This window comes from Rhinolophus sinicus, linkage group LG04 (genome assembly GCF_036562045.2).
Source record: "Rhinolophus sinicus isolate RSC01 linkage group LG04, ASM3656204v1, whole genome shotgun sequence".
Lineage (NCBI taxonomy): Eukaryota > Metazoa > Chordata > Mammalia > Chiroptera > Rhinolophidae > Rhinolophus > Rhinolophus sinicus.
In genome coordinates this window covers 77,567,845-77,586,716 of record NC_133754.1, presented here as the reverse complement: position 1 = coordinate 77,586,716, position 18,872 = coordinate 77,567,845, and the positions used below count along the sequence as shown (strand labels likewise).

General features: G+C 39.8%; 1 protein-coding gene across 3 annotated transcripts in view; it reads left to right on the top strand.

Moving 5' to 3' along the window:
* The window catches only part of WWC2 (WW and C2 domain containing 2), a 170,424-nt gene that overhangs the window by 142,960 nt on the left and 8,592 nt on the right, over window positions 1–18,872 (top strand). For all 3 annotated transcript variants that reach the window (XM_019736137.2, XM_074329862.1, XM_074329861.1), the window contains 5 exons: window positions 1,132–1,256; window positions 3,130–3,331; window positions 4,414–4,578; window positions 5,872–5,964; window positions 9,244–9,486. In XM_019736137.2, coding sequence (XP_019591696.2) covers window positions 1,132–1,256; window positions 3,130–3,331; window positions 4,414–4,578; window positions 5,872–5,964; window positions 9,244–9,486 — 828 coding nt within the window. The remainder of the gene's footprint in view (window positions 1–1,131; window positions 1,257–3,129; window positions 3,332–4,413; window positions 4,579–5,871; window positions 5,965–9,243; window positions 9,487–18,872) is intronic.

Below are 18,872 nucleotides of genomic sequence, written 5' to 3'. Positions count from 1 at the left end.
CAATTACGTTGTTTCAATGTCTTGGCTATTGTGAAAATGCTGCAATAAGTGTCTTCAAATTTTTAGGGTAGATACCCAAAAGTGGGATTGCTAATTGTTGGTCCATAAGAGGTAATGAATCTTTTTTCCTTTCACTACTTGTAAAATTTCCTCTTTTCCTTTGATTTTCAACATTTTCACTCTGATGTGCTAAAGAGATTTTTTTGTTTGTATGTTTATTCTAGGGAAATTCTCCATCATTTCATCAGTTTTCTTGAGCATATTTATTGTAAAATTTTAAATTTCTTCTTTAAGTAACTGCAATATATGGATCGCCTGTGGGTTTGCCTCTTTTGTCTATTGTTTTTCTTGGCTTTCAGTCACTGGGTCCTGTTTTCAATGGAATGCTGGATGTTATGTATGAAGAATTATAGAGGCTCTGGCTGATAGCTTCCTCCAGGGAGGATTTAATATTCTTCTGGAAGGCAGATTACAATATGGGCAAATCACCTGGATCACTTGGGGGACCTGAATTCCAATTTTTCTCTCCCTAGGATGGTGAGGCAACTGAAATATCTGCTTGCTGTTTTAGCCTCCAGCCAGCTGGTTTTTGCTTTATTTCTCAGCTTCTTGCTCTGCACATTTGCAGCTTAGGAATGGCAAATGCCTCGATAGGACTATTGCACATAACATTGGGCTAAAGTCACTTTAGAGTTCATTTTCTCTGATCCCTTGTGTGCTGACTGCATGGTAGTCCTCAAATCAGGTTTCTTCTTTGCATTCTACCAACACTGCCACGGTTCTGGGCAGCCAGTCTCTTTGGCCTGTATGCCACACCACTCGAATTGACACATGGCCCCAAGGAAAAAGAGTGGCAGTGATGGTCAGTTCACGTCTTGCATTTCCCTTCTGCCTGGAATCTTGGCCCTCTAGTCCTGGTTGCCTTTGCTGCTCTTCATTGCTTTAAAGAAGCTGGAGTTTTTGTCTGTTTTTTTGCTTTTTATTTCATTCATCTTTCATATTCTCAGCAGGAGAATTGGGTCGAGTACCAGTTTCTTTTTCACAACTGAAGCTTAAGTCCCCATCTGATGGGTTTTTAAATCATTTCTAGAAGTGTATGATGTTAACTGCCATATGTCTTACATTCTCCAGGATGCAGTGTCAGCCTTACTTGCAAGAACATCCGCTGAGCTGCTGGCTGTGGAACAAGAATTAGCACTAGAAGAAGAAGAAGAACCAGGACAGGGAGAAGAGCAAAGAGGTCCAGATGGAGATTGGTAAAACAGTTATTTCCTTTGCTGTTGGGAACACAAAAAGGATGTGTTTAATTCCTCTTAAGAAACTTTCTGGGAAACCTTTCTAGGTTCAGATCTTATTCTGGAATTATGGAGAGCAGTGAGGCTCCAGGCATCTGCCCCTAAAGGAACGACTCTCCTCGGTCATTAGAGAGTTAAAGCAGGTCATTGATGGCAAGATTGTGAGCAAAGTTAACACATCAGCGAGATTCTTTGTTCTTCAGTAATTTTTTAACACTATTCCTTGAGCTTTTTAAACTTTAAGTCTTAAACTGTCTATTTTAAAAGGTGTGGTAGTGTACTGTAGATTTATAGATAAATTTTAAAACGGACTCTCTTTTCCTTTAAACTGCCAGAAGTACCATTTAGGCTGTGGTAAGTCAAAGCAGATATTTAGAAAAGAGCTTCTGAGTCATTTCTCTATTTGTTGCCACTTTCACCTTCTTTTTTTGTTCTTTCTTCATTATCCATACCTCATCTTTTCTTAAAAAGGGGGGGAAGATGCTATTATAGCTTTTGTCTAGATTCATATATGCATAAAGAACTATCTTTCCTGGTTTGTACTGTTTTCTCTAAAAATAAATCTTAGTGACTGCATCAGTTTTTTTAAGTATACATATAAAATTGTTTTGATTGATTTTGTGTGTGTATATATATATATAGTTGCTTATACTGTTATGTTTGACCTACTTACTGTTAATACATATATGCATATACATATATAGCATGCATTTTTGTGTATGTGAGTATATAAAACATTTTACAAATTTGAATGACAAGATATAGCATAAATAACAAAATCATGGACATTTGGAAGGAACAGCTTATTATAGTGATATAAATAGGTACAGATATACTTTGTTCTTATCAAAAGCCCTTTATAGTAAATAAAAATCAGAGCACTAAAAAAAATAAATAGGAGAGTAATTATAAGTTTCGTCATCATGATATCTTTAAATACTAAGCCTTCTTTGTGTATGTAAAATGCAATTTGTTTCACATACACATTTCAAAAAATACACTTAGTGTATAACATAAAGGAATTTATAACTCACAGTATTGGTAGTTCCCTCGTGTTCATTTCATGACTAGGCATTTAGTGACAGGCCAATTTGTCAGTATGTCACCAATCACAATTAAAGCTGGACTTTCAGTTATAAGTAGAAACAATATTTGCATTCTAAGAATATGAAGCACAACAAAGCATGAGATATTCTAATCCACCCTGGTACTCTTGCTTTCCTGTCAATAGAGTTCAGACAAAATATAAACCATGTTCGTATTCTGGAGCCCTACTTATAATGCTGCCCACGCTGGTGCCATGGCTTTTGTTAAAGACGAGATCGTACGGCATTAAGAGCTCCCTGTTATTTCAGTAGTAAAACTCCCTTCCCATGGTCTCTACCCCTGCTAGACCATGAGTACAGCTGATAATGGATATTTTTTAATCCATGTCTTTGTTCACTCTTAGCAGAGTCACTCCATGCTGTTGTATGATTAATTTTACAATAAATCAACAACTAATACCAAGGTATAGTGAGTGTCAATGTATTTAAATGGTGGGGTTAAACTTCACATGCGATTTTCAGTATATTTCTATTTTAATCTCTAGGAATTAGTTCAGATTTCATGAATTTAACCTTTTAGTACCAAACCATGGTGATTTTGCTGTCGATGGCTAGACATAATTTTATTTTTCATGAGCATTTGAGTAAAAGTCCCAGCCAAAGCAATGGCTTGAACATTATGTATGAGTCTGTCCCTTGCCCAGAAAACAGGTGAATGTGCCCAGGTTGCACATTTCACGCAGCGCACCTACTTGACCTAAAGTATGTTTTGTTTTGCTTCACTGAAGGTTGTTAACGATGCTGAATGAGGCCTCTGATGAAATTGTGACTGAACGCGAAGCTGAAGTTACTTTGCCAGAGGCTGGTAGACATACTGAAGACTTAAGTTCATGCCCGAGTGTGCCTGAGCTGAATGAAGATACAAGTAGGAAAGAAAACAGCTGTGCCAAAGACCTTGGATGTCAGCCACCTCCTGAAATGCCCACCCTGGTGAATATTTCCAACTATACTCTCCTCAAGCAGAGCTCTTACAGGACCATATCGACTAACTTTGTCTCTTCGGGTGTAATTCCTTATTAGGATTTTTGTGCCAGCGCTGAGCATGATATGCATTTGTGGGAGTAAGCTGTAAGAAGCATTGTAAATGCTTTAAAATTTTTAAATGGGCCCACAATAGTCATTCTCTACTTAAATTCATGTAAGAAGATAAATCGTGTATTCAGATCTCAGCAAATGTTCTGTGAACTTGAATTAAAAGCATTTTCAGAATATCCTGGATAACACCGGGATGACTAGTTAACTGTGTTAAGTTTCATAAATGTTGTAAGTTGATTTCAGTTTCAAGCATGAAGTAAACATTTAAAGTTCATTTTGGTTAGACGGTGTTCTGGCTGAAGTCTCTTCTGGGAGGTGGCAGATGACTCGGTTTAGGCGCAGGCACCAGCCAAGTTATTAAGCACGTGACTTTGCTAGCTAAGTGAGAGACGTGTTAAGACTGCCATCCGCAAAGTGGGGAAATCGTTTTCAAGCTTTGAGGATGCCAGCAAACGTGGGATGCTGTAATGGGTTTAGAAATTTTTGGTTCTTTATTCCTGAGAAAAATAATACCAGATGTAGCCTGACTGAAGACTATGTGTGTAATTGCATATTCTGTGTAAGCCTGTAACTTTGTAGTATAGTTTCATTTTCTTGTATGTAATTGCTTTTATCAGTTATTCTCAAAACCTAATCAGTTTACTGATGTTTAATGATGAAGCATGCCCAAGTAAGATTGTTTATAAAGCCACATCTACCCTCTAAATGTAAACCTTCGTTCTTTAGGCCTAATGTGTCAGAGGTGACCCCTCCACTTATGGGTAACCCTGTTGGACAGATACTGTCCTACCCACCGTGGGTCCATGGGTCCATCTCCCCGGGTTCCCATAAGGAGTATATGAAGCCTTTCTCTCAGAAGTGGCCCTAAGTGCTACATGAGCCTCTGTTGGAAGGTTAGCTATTTAGTTTGTACTTAGAAGAAAGGAGCATAAGTGTATCCACGTCGATCCACTCCTGACAAATGACTTCTCTTCTAGGTTGATAAAGAGACAAATACCGATGAGGTAGATAATGCCAGCATGGCAGTTCGCCCCAAAGACCGCAGCGGGCTGAGCGCCCGGCAGCGCCCCTTCGTGAGGAGCAGCGTGATCGTGCGCTCCCAGACCTTCTCTCCTGGAGAGCGGAACCAGTACATCTGCCGGGTAAGGGGCCGCGGCTCCTGCCAGGCGCTGGGAGCTGAGCGTCCTGCTCCTGCCAGCCAGTGGCCCATTACATTCACAGTAGGGGGGGAATCTTCAAATTCCGGCTACAAATAGTAATAGCTAGAAATGTTTTTATAAAATACACATAAAATATCACACTCTTATGGTCCTTTTCAGTTTGGGTTGGGGAGGGGGTGTCTTTTTTCCCCAAAATTTAATGTCTCATTGGCTCTAATGCCATTTATGTGGCAAATAAGTAAAATTTAGGACCTGGCCACAAGTATATTTGTACTTCAGTCTGTATTTAGAAATGTAAGGTGTCTTGAGATTTATATTTTGTATATTCCTGCTGTATATCAAACACCATTGTTAGTCCTGTGGAACCAAAAATTGTGAATGAGATTTTAGAACAAAAATCATCTTTTAATAATGCCTCCAAACACTGAATCAGATTCATAGTTCTGTGGAGAATGATTGTAGGATTTGCATCAATTTACCAGATTCTACTTCCTGCAGTATTTACATAGTAATGTAGATTTAATATTATAAAATGGGTTAGAAAATACTTTTTAAATTTATCCATTCAATTCAACATATATTTTTATTAAGCACCTACTATTAAGCATGTTTCTAGATACTTGGGATTTGTCTGTGGACAAAGAAAGACCCCGAGTACTGCCCTTGCAGAGCCTACATTCTTGTGAGTCAAGCCAAGCAATGAACATGATGACTAAATACGTACGAAGTGTCATGGATGGGGACCAATGCCGTGGGAAACAATAGAGGAAGTTAAGAGGGATTGGGAATGGTGAGGACAAGGGATGAACATTTAAGTAAGGTTCAGAGCAGGCATCATTGATAAGATGACATTTCAGCAAAGACCTGAAGCTGGCAAGGGAGTGAGAATGGGCTGTGTGGGCTGAGTGTTCTGGATTGTGCGAGCTGTGCCTCAACTCTGATGTTGAGCTCTGTACATCAACTTTTCTTAAAACAGTGAATATTGGATATTAGCTAAAAATACAAGGGATAATTTTATCTCAGAGTATGTATCTTAACACATGACTTCTGATAACTGCCACCAAAAGGCAATTGCTTAAATTTTTTTTTAATTCAGTTATTTAAGAAAGCAGAGAACAGGGAAAAACTTGTTTGGGGAGGATTTTCCTAAAGAAATAAACTCCTATTCTCATTATCCTCTCTATCTGATACACTTCGCAACTGTAAATGTTTACAATCACTCTGTTATGCAGTGATTTCCTTTTTTGTTTGTTTGTTTTTGTCCTTTGTTGCCAGTTAAACCGAAGTGACAGTGACAGTTCAACCCTGGCTAAAAAATCACTGTTTGTGAGAAACTCCACTGAACGGCGCAGTTTGAGGGTCAAAAGGGTACGTATTCCCTCAGCAGCAGCCCGTTATCCTAGACCAATCTAGAGTCATGACTGCAAAGCATAAATACCAGCACTGTTGAGTGTCAGTGCTCCAGGCTCTTGGGCTGTTGAATACAGCCGCTGTGGTTACACATGAGGGTGGAGGGGTACCCTTTGGCAGTGGATGCGCGATGGATACCAGGTGCTATTGGTAGGTGGTATGACGTGACACGGGGGTTGGGGAGTAGGACATTATTATGTCAGTTACCGAGACGGGGAGAGGATGTGCTTGAGAGAATTCATTCATCACTGGTTTGGATGCTGAGCAAATTAAGGCAGCAATTTAGTTTGCGGTATCGATGAAGAAGGGGCTTGCACACATTCCTATTAATGGCTGCTGTGTTTCCACACCGTGTCTGGCTCTTGAGCAATTGTGGGAAAAGTACCCAGTACCAGGCATCAGTTCCGGTAAGTGAGTAATACAGTTTTAGTAACTTGCTTATAAACAGATATTTTTGGAAGATTAAGATTGATGTGGATGGGAAAGTTTGAGTTAAGTATTCCTAGAGGCCGTAGGTCTCTGGATGACCTTTAAAGGATAAATCTGAGAGAATATTTAATAACTTAAAAGATTGAACAGTTCAGATAGTTCAAAAATTCCTGTTTACTTACCAACAGCTGAAATACTAATGGGAAGTTATTTCTTGACTAAGAATTTGTTTAGTAATAATTTCCTAAGCTGCTTTATTTCAGCTTAAAGTGCGTTGCTCAGTAAGTGAGAAGCACGGTGTGTGCTCAGCCCTACAGGCACTGCCTGCAGGAGCTTCCGGTCTCGAGTTGGTGCTCAGAGGAGCACACAGGACTAGTAAAGCCTGGTGGTTAAAGGAAGAGAATGAGCTGATTGGGAGAATCAAAAAGGCCTCCTGGGGGAGGTCTGGGGCCTTCACACCTGGATAAAATTTCAGAAGAAAAGGGTAGCTTTGTGGGAAGTGGGGGATAGATACCAGGTGCTGTTGAAATGACTCATGGGAGCAGGAAAACACATTCAAGGGACAAGGAGTGATCAAGCGCAGCCAGAGCTTAGGCATTACGAATGGAGACGGGGGGTAAATACTGGAAAGGTAAATTAGTTTCGTTATCTTTATAGTAACTCTGGTTTAATGCCGCTGTGTGCAAAGTACTAGATGTATGACTAGGCAACATTTGGATCCCCTGCTTTAACGTCCTAGTTATTTGAAAATAATAAGCATATTTCTTTTTCTAAAGGTAAAAATGCTAGCATTTATTTAATATTAGCATTTTCAGGAAATTTTGAAGCGTGGATCTTTCAGATTGTCAAACTTTACCCTTTTAGAAGCACCTAAATTTCCATTATGAGTGAAAATTCTTCTCAACTCCTTTATATATGTCACCTAATGTACTTTCAGAGGATAGTAGCACTCTTCAGAGAAATTTTAACCAGAAGCGTTTATGAACTGAGTGAAGCTGACTAACGGGTTACTGATAAACTCAGTTATTACAACTACTTGAACCAGACAAAGGTTAATCCTGAATTGTGTAGGAGATGATTGTTAAAACGGTTTTTAAAGTAGACAGATATGATTAGATAGAAGTTAATGGGGAACAGTATTCTGATTTAAGTGTTACAGCATGAAAAAGGTGTAGAGGCGTAAGAGAACAGAAACATCTGCAAAGTTCAGTAAAAGATTTACCTGACTGGAAAAGCAAAGTACCAGGCACAGGAGGCGTGAGGTTAGTAATGGAGCCTCCTCGTGTTGGCTCAGAAGAGCTGGTGGTGCCCGTCTCTTCCCAATTCAGTGACGTCACATTGACAGCTTGAAAACAGTTATGGCAGGAGTATTTACACCAGCAAAAGTGGCCAACCCTACAGATCAGTGAGGCAGCTGTGAAACGTTGACCAGCAGGCCACTGCACATTGGGGTCCATAGAAAGGCTCCTAGGACAACTCGGAAGGATTTTTGATTTTGAAAAATGAGTAATAACAATCAAAGAGAGTATGTGTCTTATGATTCTACTGTGTAATAAGTTGTTACAGCATATGTTGAATAGAGGGAATCTAATTTTAAGACTGCTGCAGACTGTTAGAGAATGTTACAGCACTATGTGTTGGACTAGGAGGAGACAACGAAAGCTATTCCGATTTGGGCTGAGGCTCTGAAATAAGAAAAGGGGCAGACAGGCCCTCTCCATGAGCACCACCATTGTTCCAGATCTTCAAGCTGGAATACTTCTCAAGTTTGAGTCCCTTTCTCTTGTATCAAATAGTACTAGTTTTTATTAGTAATCTCTTATTTTCCATTCCCACTGCCAACAATAGGCAAGAAATGCCCTCCTTGTTTCCCTCTGCTTGTGCAATCTTACCCAGCCTTGTTCGAATTCCTTACTTCAAGTGAGTCTGACGCAGCCCTGAATGATCTCCCCTTTCCCTGCCTTCCTGTGACACAGAAGTCACTATTTTCACAGTTTACTGTTGGTTATTGTCTCCTACCATTCTCTAATGAAGTCCTCAGAGTCAGAAATTATGTCTTCTCTTCCCAGTGTTTTGCCTACAAATCCCAGCAGTCATTTATTTGTACATATTCAATAATTAATTCTTGATAAATCAATAAGATTGGCCACAGGAAGAACTCCAATGATCTGAGGGTGAAAGTAGATACTAGACAATAGGAAATCAAGGAAGGAGCTGGAATTTAAGCATATTGATTAGAGGAAGGAGTCCAAATCTTAACTCTGCTGAACAGCTACATTCTGGCTGACGTTCTAGAATGACAGGAAGAGGTATAAGCTGTGGGGATATAGTTATGTGTCCTGAAATGGAGGAAATGAAAATTTCTTATGATGTATTTGTTTTTCACAGAGAGTGGCCTTTGTATAGTAAATTAGTCAGGCCACGCTGGGTTATCCTATGGTAATAACTTTAAAAATATTTGGTTTGAAACAATAAAGGTTTATTTCTTGGTTAGCTGCTTGTACATTGCAGGTAGCTGGATATTCCTTTGTTCTCTTCAGTTAGGACTCAAGCTAATGGGGCCTCCATCTCTGGATCTTTGCTGTCCCTCTCGCAGGTGACAGAAATTGACAAATCTCACACTGGCTTTGAAAAGTTTCTGCCTAGAAGTGATATACATCGGTCATTGGCCAGAGCAAGTCACTTGGCTGGTTATGCCTCACTCGAGGGAGCAAGGAAATGCCATCCCGTCATGTGCCAGGAAGGAAGGAAAGAATAATAAGCATCAATATAATAAAGGTGTTTTGTTTTTGTGTCCTAACTGTCCAGACGGTTTGCCAACCCGTCCTTAGAAGAACAGCACAAGAATGCCCAGTGCGCACATCTCTAGACTTAGAACTGGATCTTCAGGCATCTCTAACCCGGCAGAGTCGCCTCAATGATGAACTGCAGGCCCTGAGGGGCTTGAGGCAAAAGCTGGAGGAACTGAAAGCTCAGGGAGAGACGGACCTTCCACCAGGTGTGCTGGAAGATGAGAGATTCCAGAAGCTCCTGAAACAAGCTGAGAAACAGGTACAGATTTCAGTGTCTCCATTCTCTCTGAGGGGCTTACGTAGAGTCAGCCTTTTTTAACACCTGAAATGTAGAAGGAACCCAATTTATACCTCAGTTTTGCTCAAGTCTTCAAATCCTTTTTTAAGAACTTGGAACACATTTTTCCCCCATAATTAGAGGCCTTTTTAAAACCCAGGGCATTGTTAAGAGTGGTTCCGCCACTCCCCAAGGTGCAGGTAAGAGGTGCCCCCACCACACCACCCCGCCTCGCAGCTCTAGTGGCCACTGGACTCCTGACAGAAACACGACAGCAAGGGGAAGTGATTGTTTTCATTTCTGCTCAGCATTTTTCTTTGTCTCAACGTGAGACTTGGCAAACATTAATAAATACAGTGTAAGTAATTACAGTATAACTTTAAACATAAATGATAACTTTTGTTTGAAATTTGTATGAGTGGGTCTTTAAGATTCATTAACCACATCAATTATAAATGCATTGCTAATTTTAATGCTCCTAAGTTTTCACATTCTGTTTTACCTTCAAGAAAGGTCACACATCACATATTGGCATTCTCCCTTGCCTTGCCCCATGCAAACAACTATGCAAGATAGGATAAAATCATGGATTAAAAAATAGAGTGTTTTTTAAGGAACTATCTCTATTATTCTGCCACCTAAATATGACCCAAAATCTCAAGAACCTGTGTATTTATGAAATTGATTTATTCTCTCAAGATTAGGATTTATATTTTGGTGTAGCAGTATATGTTCACATCCATAAGTAATATCCAAATAGAATTTTCCACATGGCTGAAATATTACAAATGACAAAGTTTTGTTTTGTTTCAGCCCTTTTGGATGGAAATCTAACCTAAATTAGACACTTCCTTAAACAAATAGAAACTCTTGTCCATAATATAAATTTCTCTTTTTGGCCCAGTTATTTTTTGATCCTGGGGTATATAGTGCTATAGGGAAACTTTGAGTCATGTAGCTGATTAGCACTACAATCCCAGATGGAACTCAGAAACTTAACATATGAGTTTTAGGGCTCAAACTGATACCAATACTTTTTTTAAAGAAAATTTAAGCAATAAAACATTACACATCTGTATTATATCCCACCTAATAGAAAGAAACCTTTGCACACAGTGGGACCTCAGTAAATGTCTATGCAGTGGGGAGTTGAATTGTAGGCCTTATGTTTGACACTACAATGAATACCAGGATAATTAGACCCTGTTGTGCCCTTAAAGAGCTTATGGTTTGGTAAAGATACACCAGGTCCTCCAGAGAAATCACTTCCTGCTGAGATCAGGTTTCATGGAGGAAGTGGCACGTAAATTGGTCATCAAGGGGCAGTGGAACTTCATCCCAAGTGAGGGGTGAAGGGACCCTGCAATACAAAATGCCCAGAGCATCTCCAGGCAATTAGAGGTCCACGGGCCTGCAGGCGAGCAGTGCCACAGCATGGCTGTCTTTTTGCAAAAATGGGAGATTGAGTTAAAAGCTGAAATGACCTACTCTTATGTTTGTAAGCTTAATAACAATCATCATAATTTTCACTCTCTTGAGTCTTTCGATTCAACATTAGCAATAATTTCAAACTCTTAGTTGACATTGACCAACTTTAATAGCATGGAGAAGCATTACAGTTTTTTGACCTTTATGGGTCAAAGGCTTTCAAAGCTGGATTGGAGTTTTACAACTATAGATATAAGCAGAACTTTGCATCGTTAGGTTTATTGTTGTTTCTTTGTTTCTGGTTTGTCATAATATGAAATTCTGGATCCCTGGGTGTCAATAATTATAAGAACTTTTTTTCACTTAATATCACATTGATAAGATTCATGCATAAATTGCTTTTTATGTGGTATACTCTGTTATCTAATCTCCGTTGTATAGAGAGAAACTCAGTAAAGCAAAAAAAAAATGGTTCTTTGAAACAAACTTCAAAAAAATTGACAAAGCTCTGACAAGACTGATAAAGGAAAGACAAATAAAGAAAACTATAATTAAAAGTAAAGGACAGAACTACAGGTCCATTTGAAATTAAAAAAAAATATTTTGAATACTATCAAAAACATATGCCCACAATTTGGACAAGTATCTAGGAAAATGTCACATATTAGAACTAATGAAAAGGGCAAAAAAGATAAAAAATCCTATACCTCTTAAAGAAATGAAAGCAGTGATTAAAAATTTATCCACAAAGAAAAAAATAAGGTGTTTTTTACATAAGTTCCACCAAATTTTCAAAGAACAGATTCTCTTCCTTTTATGCAAACTCTTCCAGACACTAGAAAAAGAGAGAACACTCCACAAATCATTCTATGTGACCATCATCCCTAATACCAAGACCAGACAACGGTATTATCAAAAAGGAAAAATCACAGGCCAATTTCATTTATGAATATAGATGCAAAAATACTAACTGAAATATTAGTAAGTAGAACTTAGAAGATATTACATTTTCACTAGGCTGAATTCTGCAAAAAATTTTTTAATATTAGAAAAATCTATTAGTATAATTAATTCCTTTAGCAGATTAAGGCAAAAAAACAAGGAAAATATTGATGTAAGTCAATAGTCATTCATGTTTAAAACTCTTAGTAAGTTAAGAAGATGATAATTTTCTTAACTCAATGAAGAGTAACTGAAAGCAAATGTGGTCCTAAAGAGACAAACACTGGAATCGTTCTTTTTAAAATCAAGCAAAACATTCAATACTCTCTTGTTCAACATTATATTAGGAATTCTAACCAATGTAAAACAAGAAAAAAGTAGAAACAGAAAGATTGGGAAGTAGAAACATATGACTAAAGCTGTAATAATTTGCAAATAACATGATAATGTACATTAAAAAAACTCCATGTTATTACAAATAAGAGAGTTTAGAAAGATGTGTAAATAGAAAAATGACATGTAAAACTCTGTTGCATTGCTATACACCTACCAGAAACAGCTAGTAAATTTAATTAAGATGTTATTTACAACAGTATCAAAGAATATCAAGAACCAAGGATTAAATTTAACAAAAATACACAGTACAGTATAGGGAAAATTACAAAACTTTATGAGGAGAAATGTAAAAATACCTAAACTCATGGAGAAATACCACATTCGTCTAGAGCAAACTTTTCCTATAAAGGGCCACATACAAAATATTTTAGGCTTTGTGAGCCATAGGTTCTCATCACTACTACTCTGCGATGTAGCACAACAGCAGCCACAGACCAGATGTAAAGAAATGGCTCTGGATGTGTTCTAATACAACTTTATTGGCAAAGACAGATGGCCAACCCCCGATACAGAGGAAGAATTAATGTTGTGGAGATGCTCAATTCTCCCTGAAATGTACCATGGAGCTAGTGTAATTCCAAGCAGAATGCCTACCTACATGGTTCTTCATGGAAATTGATACAATTAGTGAAGAACAAAGGACAAAGAATAGCCAAGATACTTCTGGAGAAGGAATTAGAAAGTACAAATTGGCAATTGCAAAATAGTCAAGGGGGTATAAAATATAGCATTGTCAATAATAATGTAATAACTATGTATGGTGCCAGCCGAGTACTAGACTTATCAGGGAAAGCACTTTATGAGTTATAAAAATGTCTAATCACTATGCTGTACACCTGTAACTAATATTGAATGTCAACTGTAATTGAAAAAAAATTAAATTAAAAAATTTTAAATCACTTTATTATGCTAAAAAAAAAAAAAAAAAGATACTTCTGGAGAAAAGAAAAAAAAGGAAGAGTACTTGCCCTATAAGAAATTGGGATTTATTAAGCTGGTGAGGTAGATAAAACAGTAAGGAATTGGCAGGAGAATTGAGACTGATTAACAGCATGAAAGAGGGAGCCCAGAAACAGATGCATGTATGTGGAGCGTTGCTCTGTGATGGAGATAGCATGTCAGCCAGTGGCTAAAGGAGGGCCTGGTGAATCAGTGAAGCTGGAAAAAAGATTATCCATGTGGAAAAAGATAACATCGGATCCCTGCCAATATACAAAAATCAACTTCAAGTTGATTTTAAGGACTTAAATGTCAAAAATAAAAATTGAAAACCCATAGTACAAATATGTAATGTATCTCATGTTTTGATTTTTGTATCTTCAGCACCGATTCCGTTTCCTACCTAGTTGGAGATAAGGTAGATTGGGGCAAAATTGTTAAGAGCCTTGAATGTCTTAAGTGATGGGGAGACACTGAAGTTTCTAAAGACGAACTCTTTGGAAACACCGTGTGGTGGGAGGCTTCTTCCATGTCCCTAGGGCGAGACAAATTCCACAAGATCCAGTGAGGAGTTTGGGCAAGATCCACGCAGTGCGTCTAATACTAATTAAAAGAAACAGAAGGGGCAAGACATCTTTTCAAAGGTAAAAGTATCACAAATGTACCATTGTCCTCAGTGATTTTTTTCAATCTTTCCTTATAGAATTCTGCTAAGATTTTTGCTGGTATTAATCAATGATTGGAGGTTTGCAGGTTTTTAGCATCATGCTTTCTACATTAAACAAATCCTTAGTCCAAGTAGATGAAAACAGGATGGAATGTAGAACCCAATAGCCCAGGAGATAGATCTTCAGGGCCAACTTAGATGCATTGCTCAGAGCCTCTGAAACCTGCATCGACTTGATGTCTGATGCACACCTGTTCATTTTAATAATCTGTCCTTTACTGAGCCAGTCCAGAATGTGTGTTTGTTTTCAGCTGCAGAAAGTTCTGAGAAGGGTTTCTTGGGGGAACTTGAACAGAAGTGTTCCCTGTAAAGAAGAAAACCTCTTCATGCAAATCCTCTTCTAGGGCACCTTCAGCCTAGTGTGTAAATGCCCCAGGGGAGTGATGAGGCCATCTTTTTGCTTCTTCCGTATTACAGTGCCTTGTAATAGATGTCCCATCCAACCTCGGGGAAATCTCCTCGGCCTCGTTAAAGCCTGCTGGTCTTGCTTACCAGACATGGGGTTCTCCTGTTTTGAGTTTTGTTTACCCCCTGCCTGCCACTAGAATAAAGCATTTCCCTTGGACTTGCTGGTGAAAAGATAAATACAGCATATGAAGAATGATGAAAACTGACTGGTGGGCACTTTTGGTGGCCCCAGGAGGGCTTGGGCGCCTGAGGGCCTGTGCCCTGCCCTCCGGGTTAGACACGGCCACCATGTGGGCATCCTGGGTCCAGGCTGTGCCTTGGTGTCTCTGGGACCAAGTCCCAGGAGTACCATGGTCTGGGGATATTATCAGATCAAATCAGTTAGTGTTTCATGGGGGCCGTTTTGTACATGAGCCTGAACTCTCTGACACTCTGTTCTGAAACAGGAGTCTTATGCTGTCCTGTTCCCAGTATCCCATGTGGTGTTGACAGTCACGATCTAGGAAAATAATGGCAGTGATAAGGAGAAAACGGCCTGTTCACACCTCCCAGGCTGCCAAGATCTCTGACTGCCCCTTGTTTGTTTGTTTTCATACCTGTCACGCCAACCTATCGTACTGTTCTTAGTGACAGAAATAGTCATAGGAATGCCAGACCGATTTTCCAGACATGATATGAATGAAGTTCAACTAAATTCCCTTGTCAGTGGCCTCTTTGAAAACTGTCATCTCTGTCATTCAGGCAGCCATTTGTGTGACATGAGTGGGATTTTCCCATTTTGTCTCTTAATTATTAGCATTTTTATTATCCCTATTGCAAGTTACCATCTAAAAAGTAGGTGCTGGCTAAAATACCTGCCTGGTATTGTCACTTCCTGTGCTGACCTCAGAACCAGCATCTGCATAAAAGTGCTGCTGTAGGTATGTGAGGGTTTGCTTTTTGAATTCTCAGCACACCCCTGCACTTCTGCACAAGGCCAGTGTCACTGGCCAGTAAAGTGAGCTGAATGCCGCATTGGATGCAATTCGCTCACAGAGCAGCCTTCCATCAGCAGAGGAACGATGCTTGTCAGAGGTAACAGCTGCTCACCAGACATCATGGGCTTTTCCAGTTTGCATCAAGGATGCAGAGGTTCAAGGGCGTCCGTGGCCTGAGTCTCGCCTGACGCAGGCTGCAAGCTGATCTCGTTCCAGCTTTGGAAGTGCTGGAGAAGAGTGACGCTTTAGAATTCTTTCTTTGTAAAATAGTGCTTTGTTTTTATAGTAATTTGCCGTTGTTCACTCATTAAATGGCACCTATTTAGGCGCAAGTCTAGCCTCATGTGTCCGCTGCTGACTAATCACCCTTACACAACTCGCTGATGATTTTGTTTAGAAATTTAATTCTGCCTTAATAGAGGGTTTCTGATCTGTATTAGCTGATGAACCAGCGCTGAGTTTGTTTCATAATCAGTTCACACATCAAGATTCTGGGAGAGAAGAAGAGCTCAAGGAGTTTCTCTTATGGCTGTTCCACGGTTTCATGAAGGGGGGGCAGCCCCAGGGAACAGAGAGGAGGTGAGGAAGGAGGTGGCCACTGTGTGCTGCTTGCTGGCGTCCAGAGGACCGGGCACGAGGGGCTGTGCCTCACAGCTGTCCCGCAGAGGAGGGGAAAGAGAAGTGTTCTGCCCATGTGCATGTGTGGGTGCCAAGCAATCTCGTGGCATATTTCAGCTTCAACAGGAAAACCTATGGCAGGGGCCAGAGGCTCCGGGAGGAATGAGGGGAGACTCTAGTGTGCCTTCATGAAGTCCACTAGACCCCCCCCCTCCGAACCCCCCAGAGAGCTGTGACCACAAGGAAACAGGAAGGTCAAGAGGATCTGAGCTAACATGTTAAAGATGTCTGATTCAGAGGGAGAATATACGTTTCCCAGTTATCAAGAAAATACCAGCCTAACCAAACATGAATATAGATATATGTAAATAAGGGCCATTAAGAGCTGAGATAGTTGTATTCAGTCCACCCCATACCATTGCTATCATTTTCCTAGAGCATTACTGTGAACATCATACAGGGTGTTATTAATAGTTCAATATAAAGCTCCTTTGTTAGAGGAGTTGAAACTCACTTGTACAAAATGCTGTTTTTTGTTGTTTGTTTTTGTGTTTTTTCCCCCCACAATACAGAGCCCAAACTCTCCAGCTAGCCCGATGATACCCAGTGAAAAAGTCACTGGTATACACTGGAGATTCTTGTTTTGGGTCTAGATAACAGCAAGACCAAGAAACCCCTGGGTGCTTCTGGGGTGAGGGCGAGAGCCTCTGGCATCTGCCAGCTTTGCACTGTCATTACCCTCCCCCCGTTCCTTTCCTTCACAGCTCCTTCCTCTTTTTCATCAAACAAAAAAATAATTAAATAAAAACAAATCAGTCTTATAAAATGCTAGAAAAAGTGTGCATATCTGTTGCTTTGTTTTTTCTGTGCTCAAATAGGATTGTATATACTTGTCTATAAAATAAGAGAATTGGATTAAGATAGCCACAAAAGAGCGTTTCTAGTTGCAAAATTCTGTGATCTCTTTCACAGAATGATCAAATGTAATATGCTTTCAATAATAAGCGAAGATTCAGAGAAATGTGTGGCACTTGAAGGCTACATGGCCTAAAAGAACCAAACCTTTAGGGTGCATGGAGCACTTTGATAATTCTAAAGTCCAAGATAAGATGTGATTCCTGGAAGCTTTCCCCTATAAAGATGTTCCCAGTCCCATCTTATGCAGGTCACGTAGAGCAGATCTTTATTGAACTGTGGGAAACCACCACGCCTGCTGCCCCTCCGTCGTTGTCTCCTCCTGCCTACTGGCCGTTGTTGCATCAAGCAGCAGTGAAGCAAAAGCTCACAAAACAAGGTGCCTTTATGCTGTTTTAAAAAACAATCTTATTCCCTGAGTACAGATGTTTTATCTTTATTTTTACCAACTCTGTATACATAGACTATTTGAGTTATGTACTTTTCTTTTTCACCACTGAAGTTTGTAATAGCCAGCTCTGTGAAAATACAGACTATTTCAATTGCGTACCTTTCATTATGGCCACAGAAGTTGGTAATAACCATTGACTTATCTCTCCTGCTTGCTCTTCATTTTCACATGCTCTTCTTTATATATGAGTACATGTGGACACACCAGCACACACTCACACGCTGCCCTTTCATGTCCCTGTGGTGTTGGGGATTTGTGAGATTTTCGGCAGGGTGCTCATAAAATGCCTAACGATGAGCAAAGAGCCTGCCAATTGCCATAAAAAATACAGCTCCCAGAAAAGCAGTTAATTGAAGCCAGAAGCACATCCTGGATTTGCCTCCCTGGTCAGGGAAGCTGGCAGGCCTCCGGGTCATACTCCATAACCTTCCTCCTTGGTGGTTGAAAGACTGGTTTGTAGCTCAGAATAAAACCTGAATCAGACTTCGTGTCCTGGTGTATTGTACAACCCCCTGAGGAAGCACAGCAGGAAATGGAGGACTGTAAATTAAGACTGGGTTGTACTCCTTATTCCGTTAGGCTTCTTAATGTGCCTGTAAGTAAATCATGCACCTTTCTGCAGGTCAGGCTCCCAGCGCTTAAACTGGAGGTTAATCACACTCTTCCGAATCGGGGCCATAGAAAGTGTCTTCCGACCCTTGTGAATCAGGCAGCTCGTGGTGCCTTGCTGGGTGGGAAGGGGAGGGGGGTGCCTTTTCCCCAAGGAGCCTCATGTTGCTTACAAAGCAGAAATTTCTATTTCTTCCTCAGAATGTGTCCCAGAGTTCAGAAAAGCTTCTAATAAGACAGATGTTAACCCTTATAAAAGGTAGAATCTGCTAAGAAAATTACATGTCAAAGATAGTAATACACCTCATTCAACAAAATAAATCTTAGTGATTGCAGTGAAGTAGTCAACACTGCGATCTAACTGCCCGCAAAGTTGGCTCCTACTGGTTATTAACAGCTGACAAAAATTTGATGATATATTTTGTCACCCAGATTTTTGGAAGAAAGGTATAGATATAGGTACAAATATAAATATGTAAACATAGAGACAAATGGAGTCCTCGGTGAAGCATGTTTTGATTCCGTAGGAAAAGGAGTCTCTCTGCGTGTTCCACTGTCAGTCTTGTTTTACACAAAACAAAGCCAAGTTTCAAAGTGATTTTGCAGTCCCCACAAAAATGCTGGCAGTTGAAAATAGCAGCAGCCATTAGGCTACTTAGAGGGCCTGTCTTCATAGTGATCTAAAGGGGATACAATAAAGCACCACAATCCCATTCACATGGAAAGTGGCAAAAGACTGAGCAGGATCCTGGGGGCCTGTTGTATTTCTGATCTGAGAAAATACAGTTTTGGGGGGACGCTGGGTCAGGGTTTCGTACCTAAGCATATTAGCATGTACCTACCTTCTCTGGCTTTTCCTGAACTATCTGTTGTTCAAGTCAATAAGTAGACAGTCAGTTTAAGATTGGTTTGTCATAATTTACCAAGAATTAGAATAGCAGCAGTACTTCTAATATAC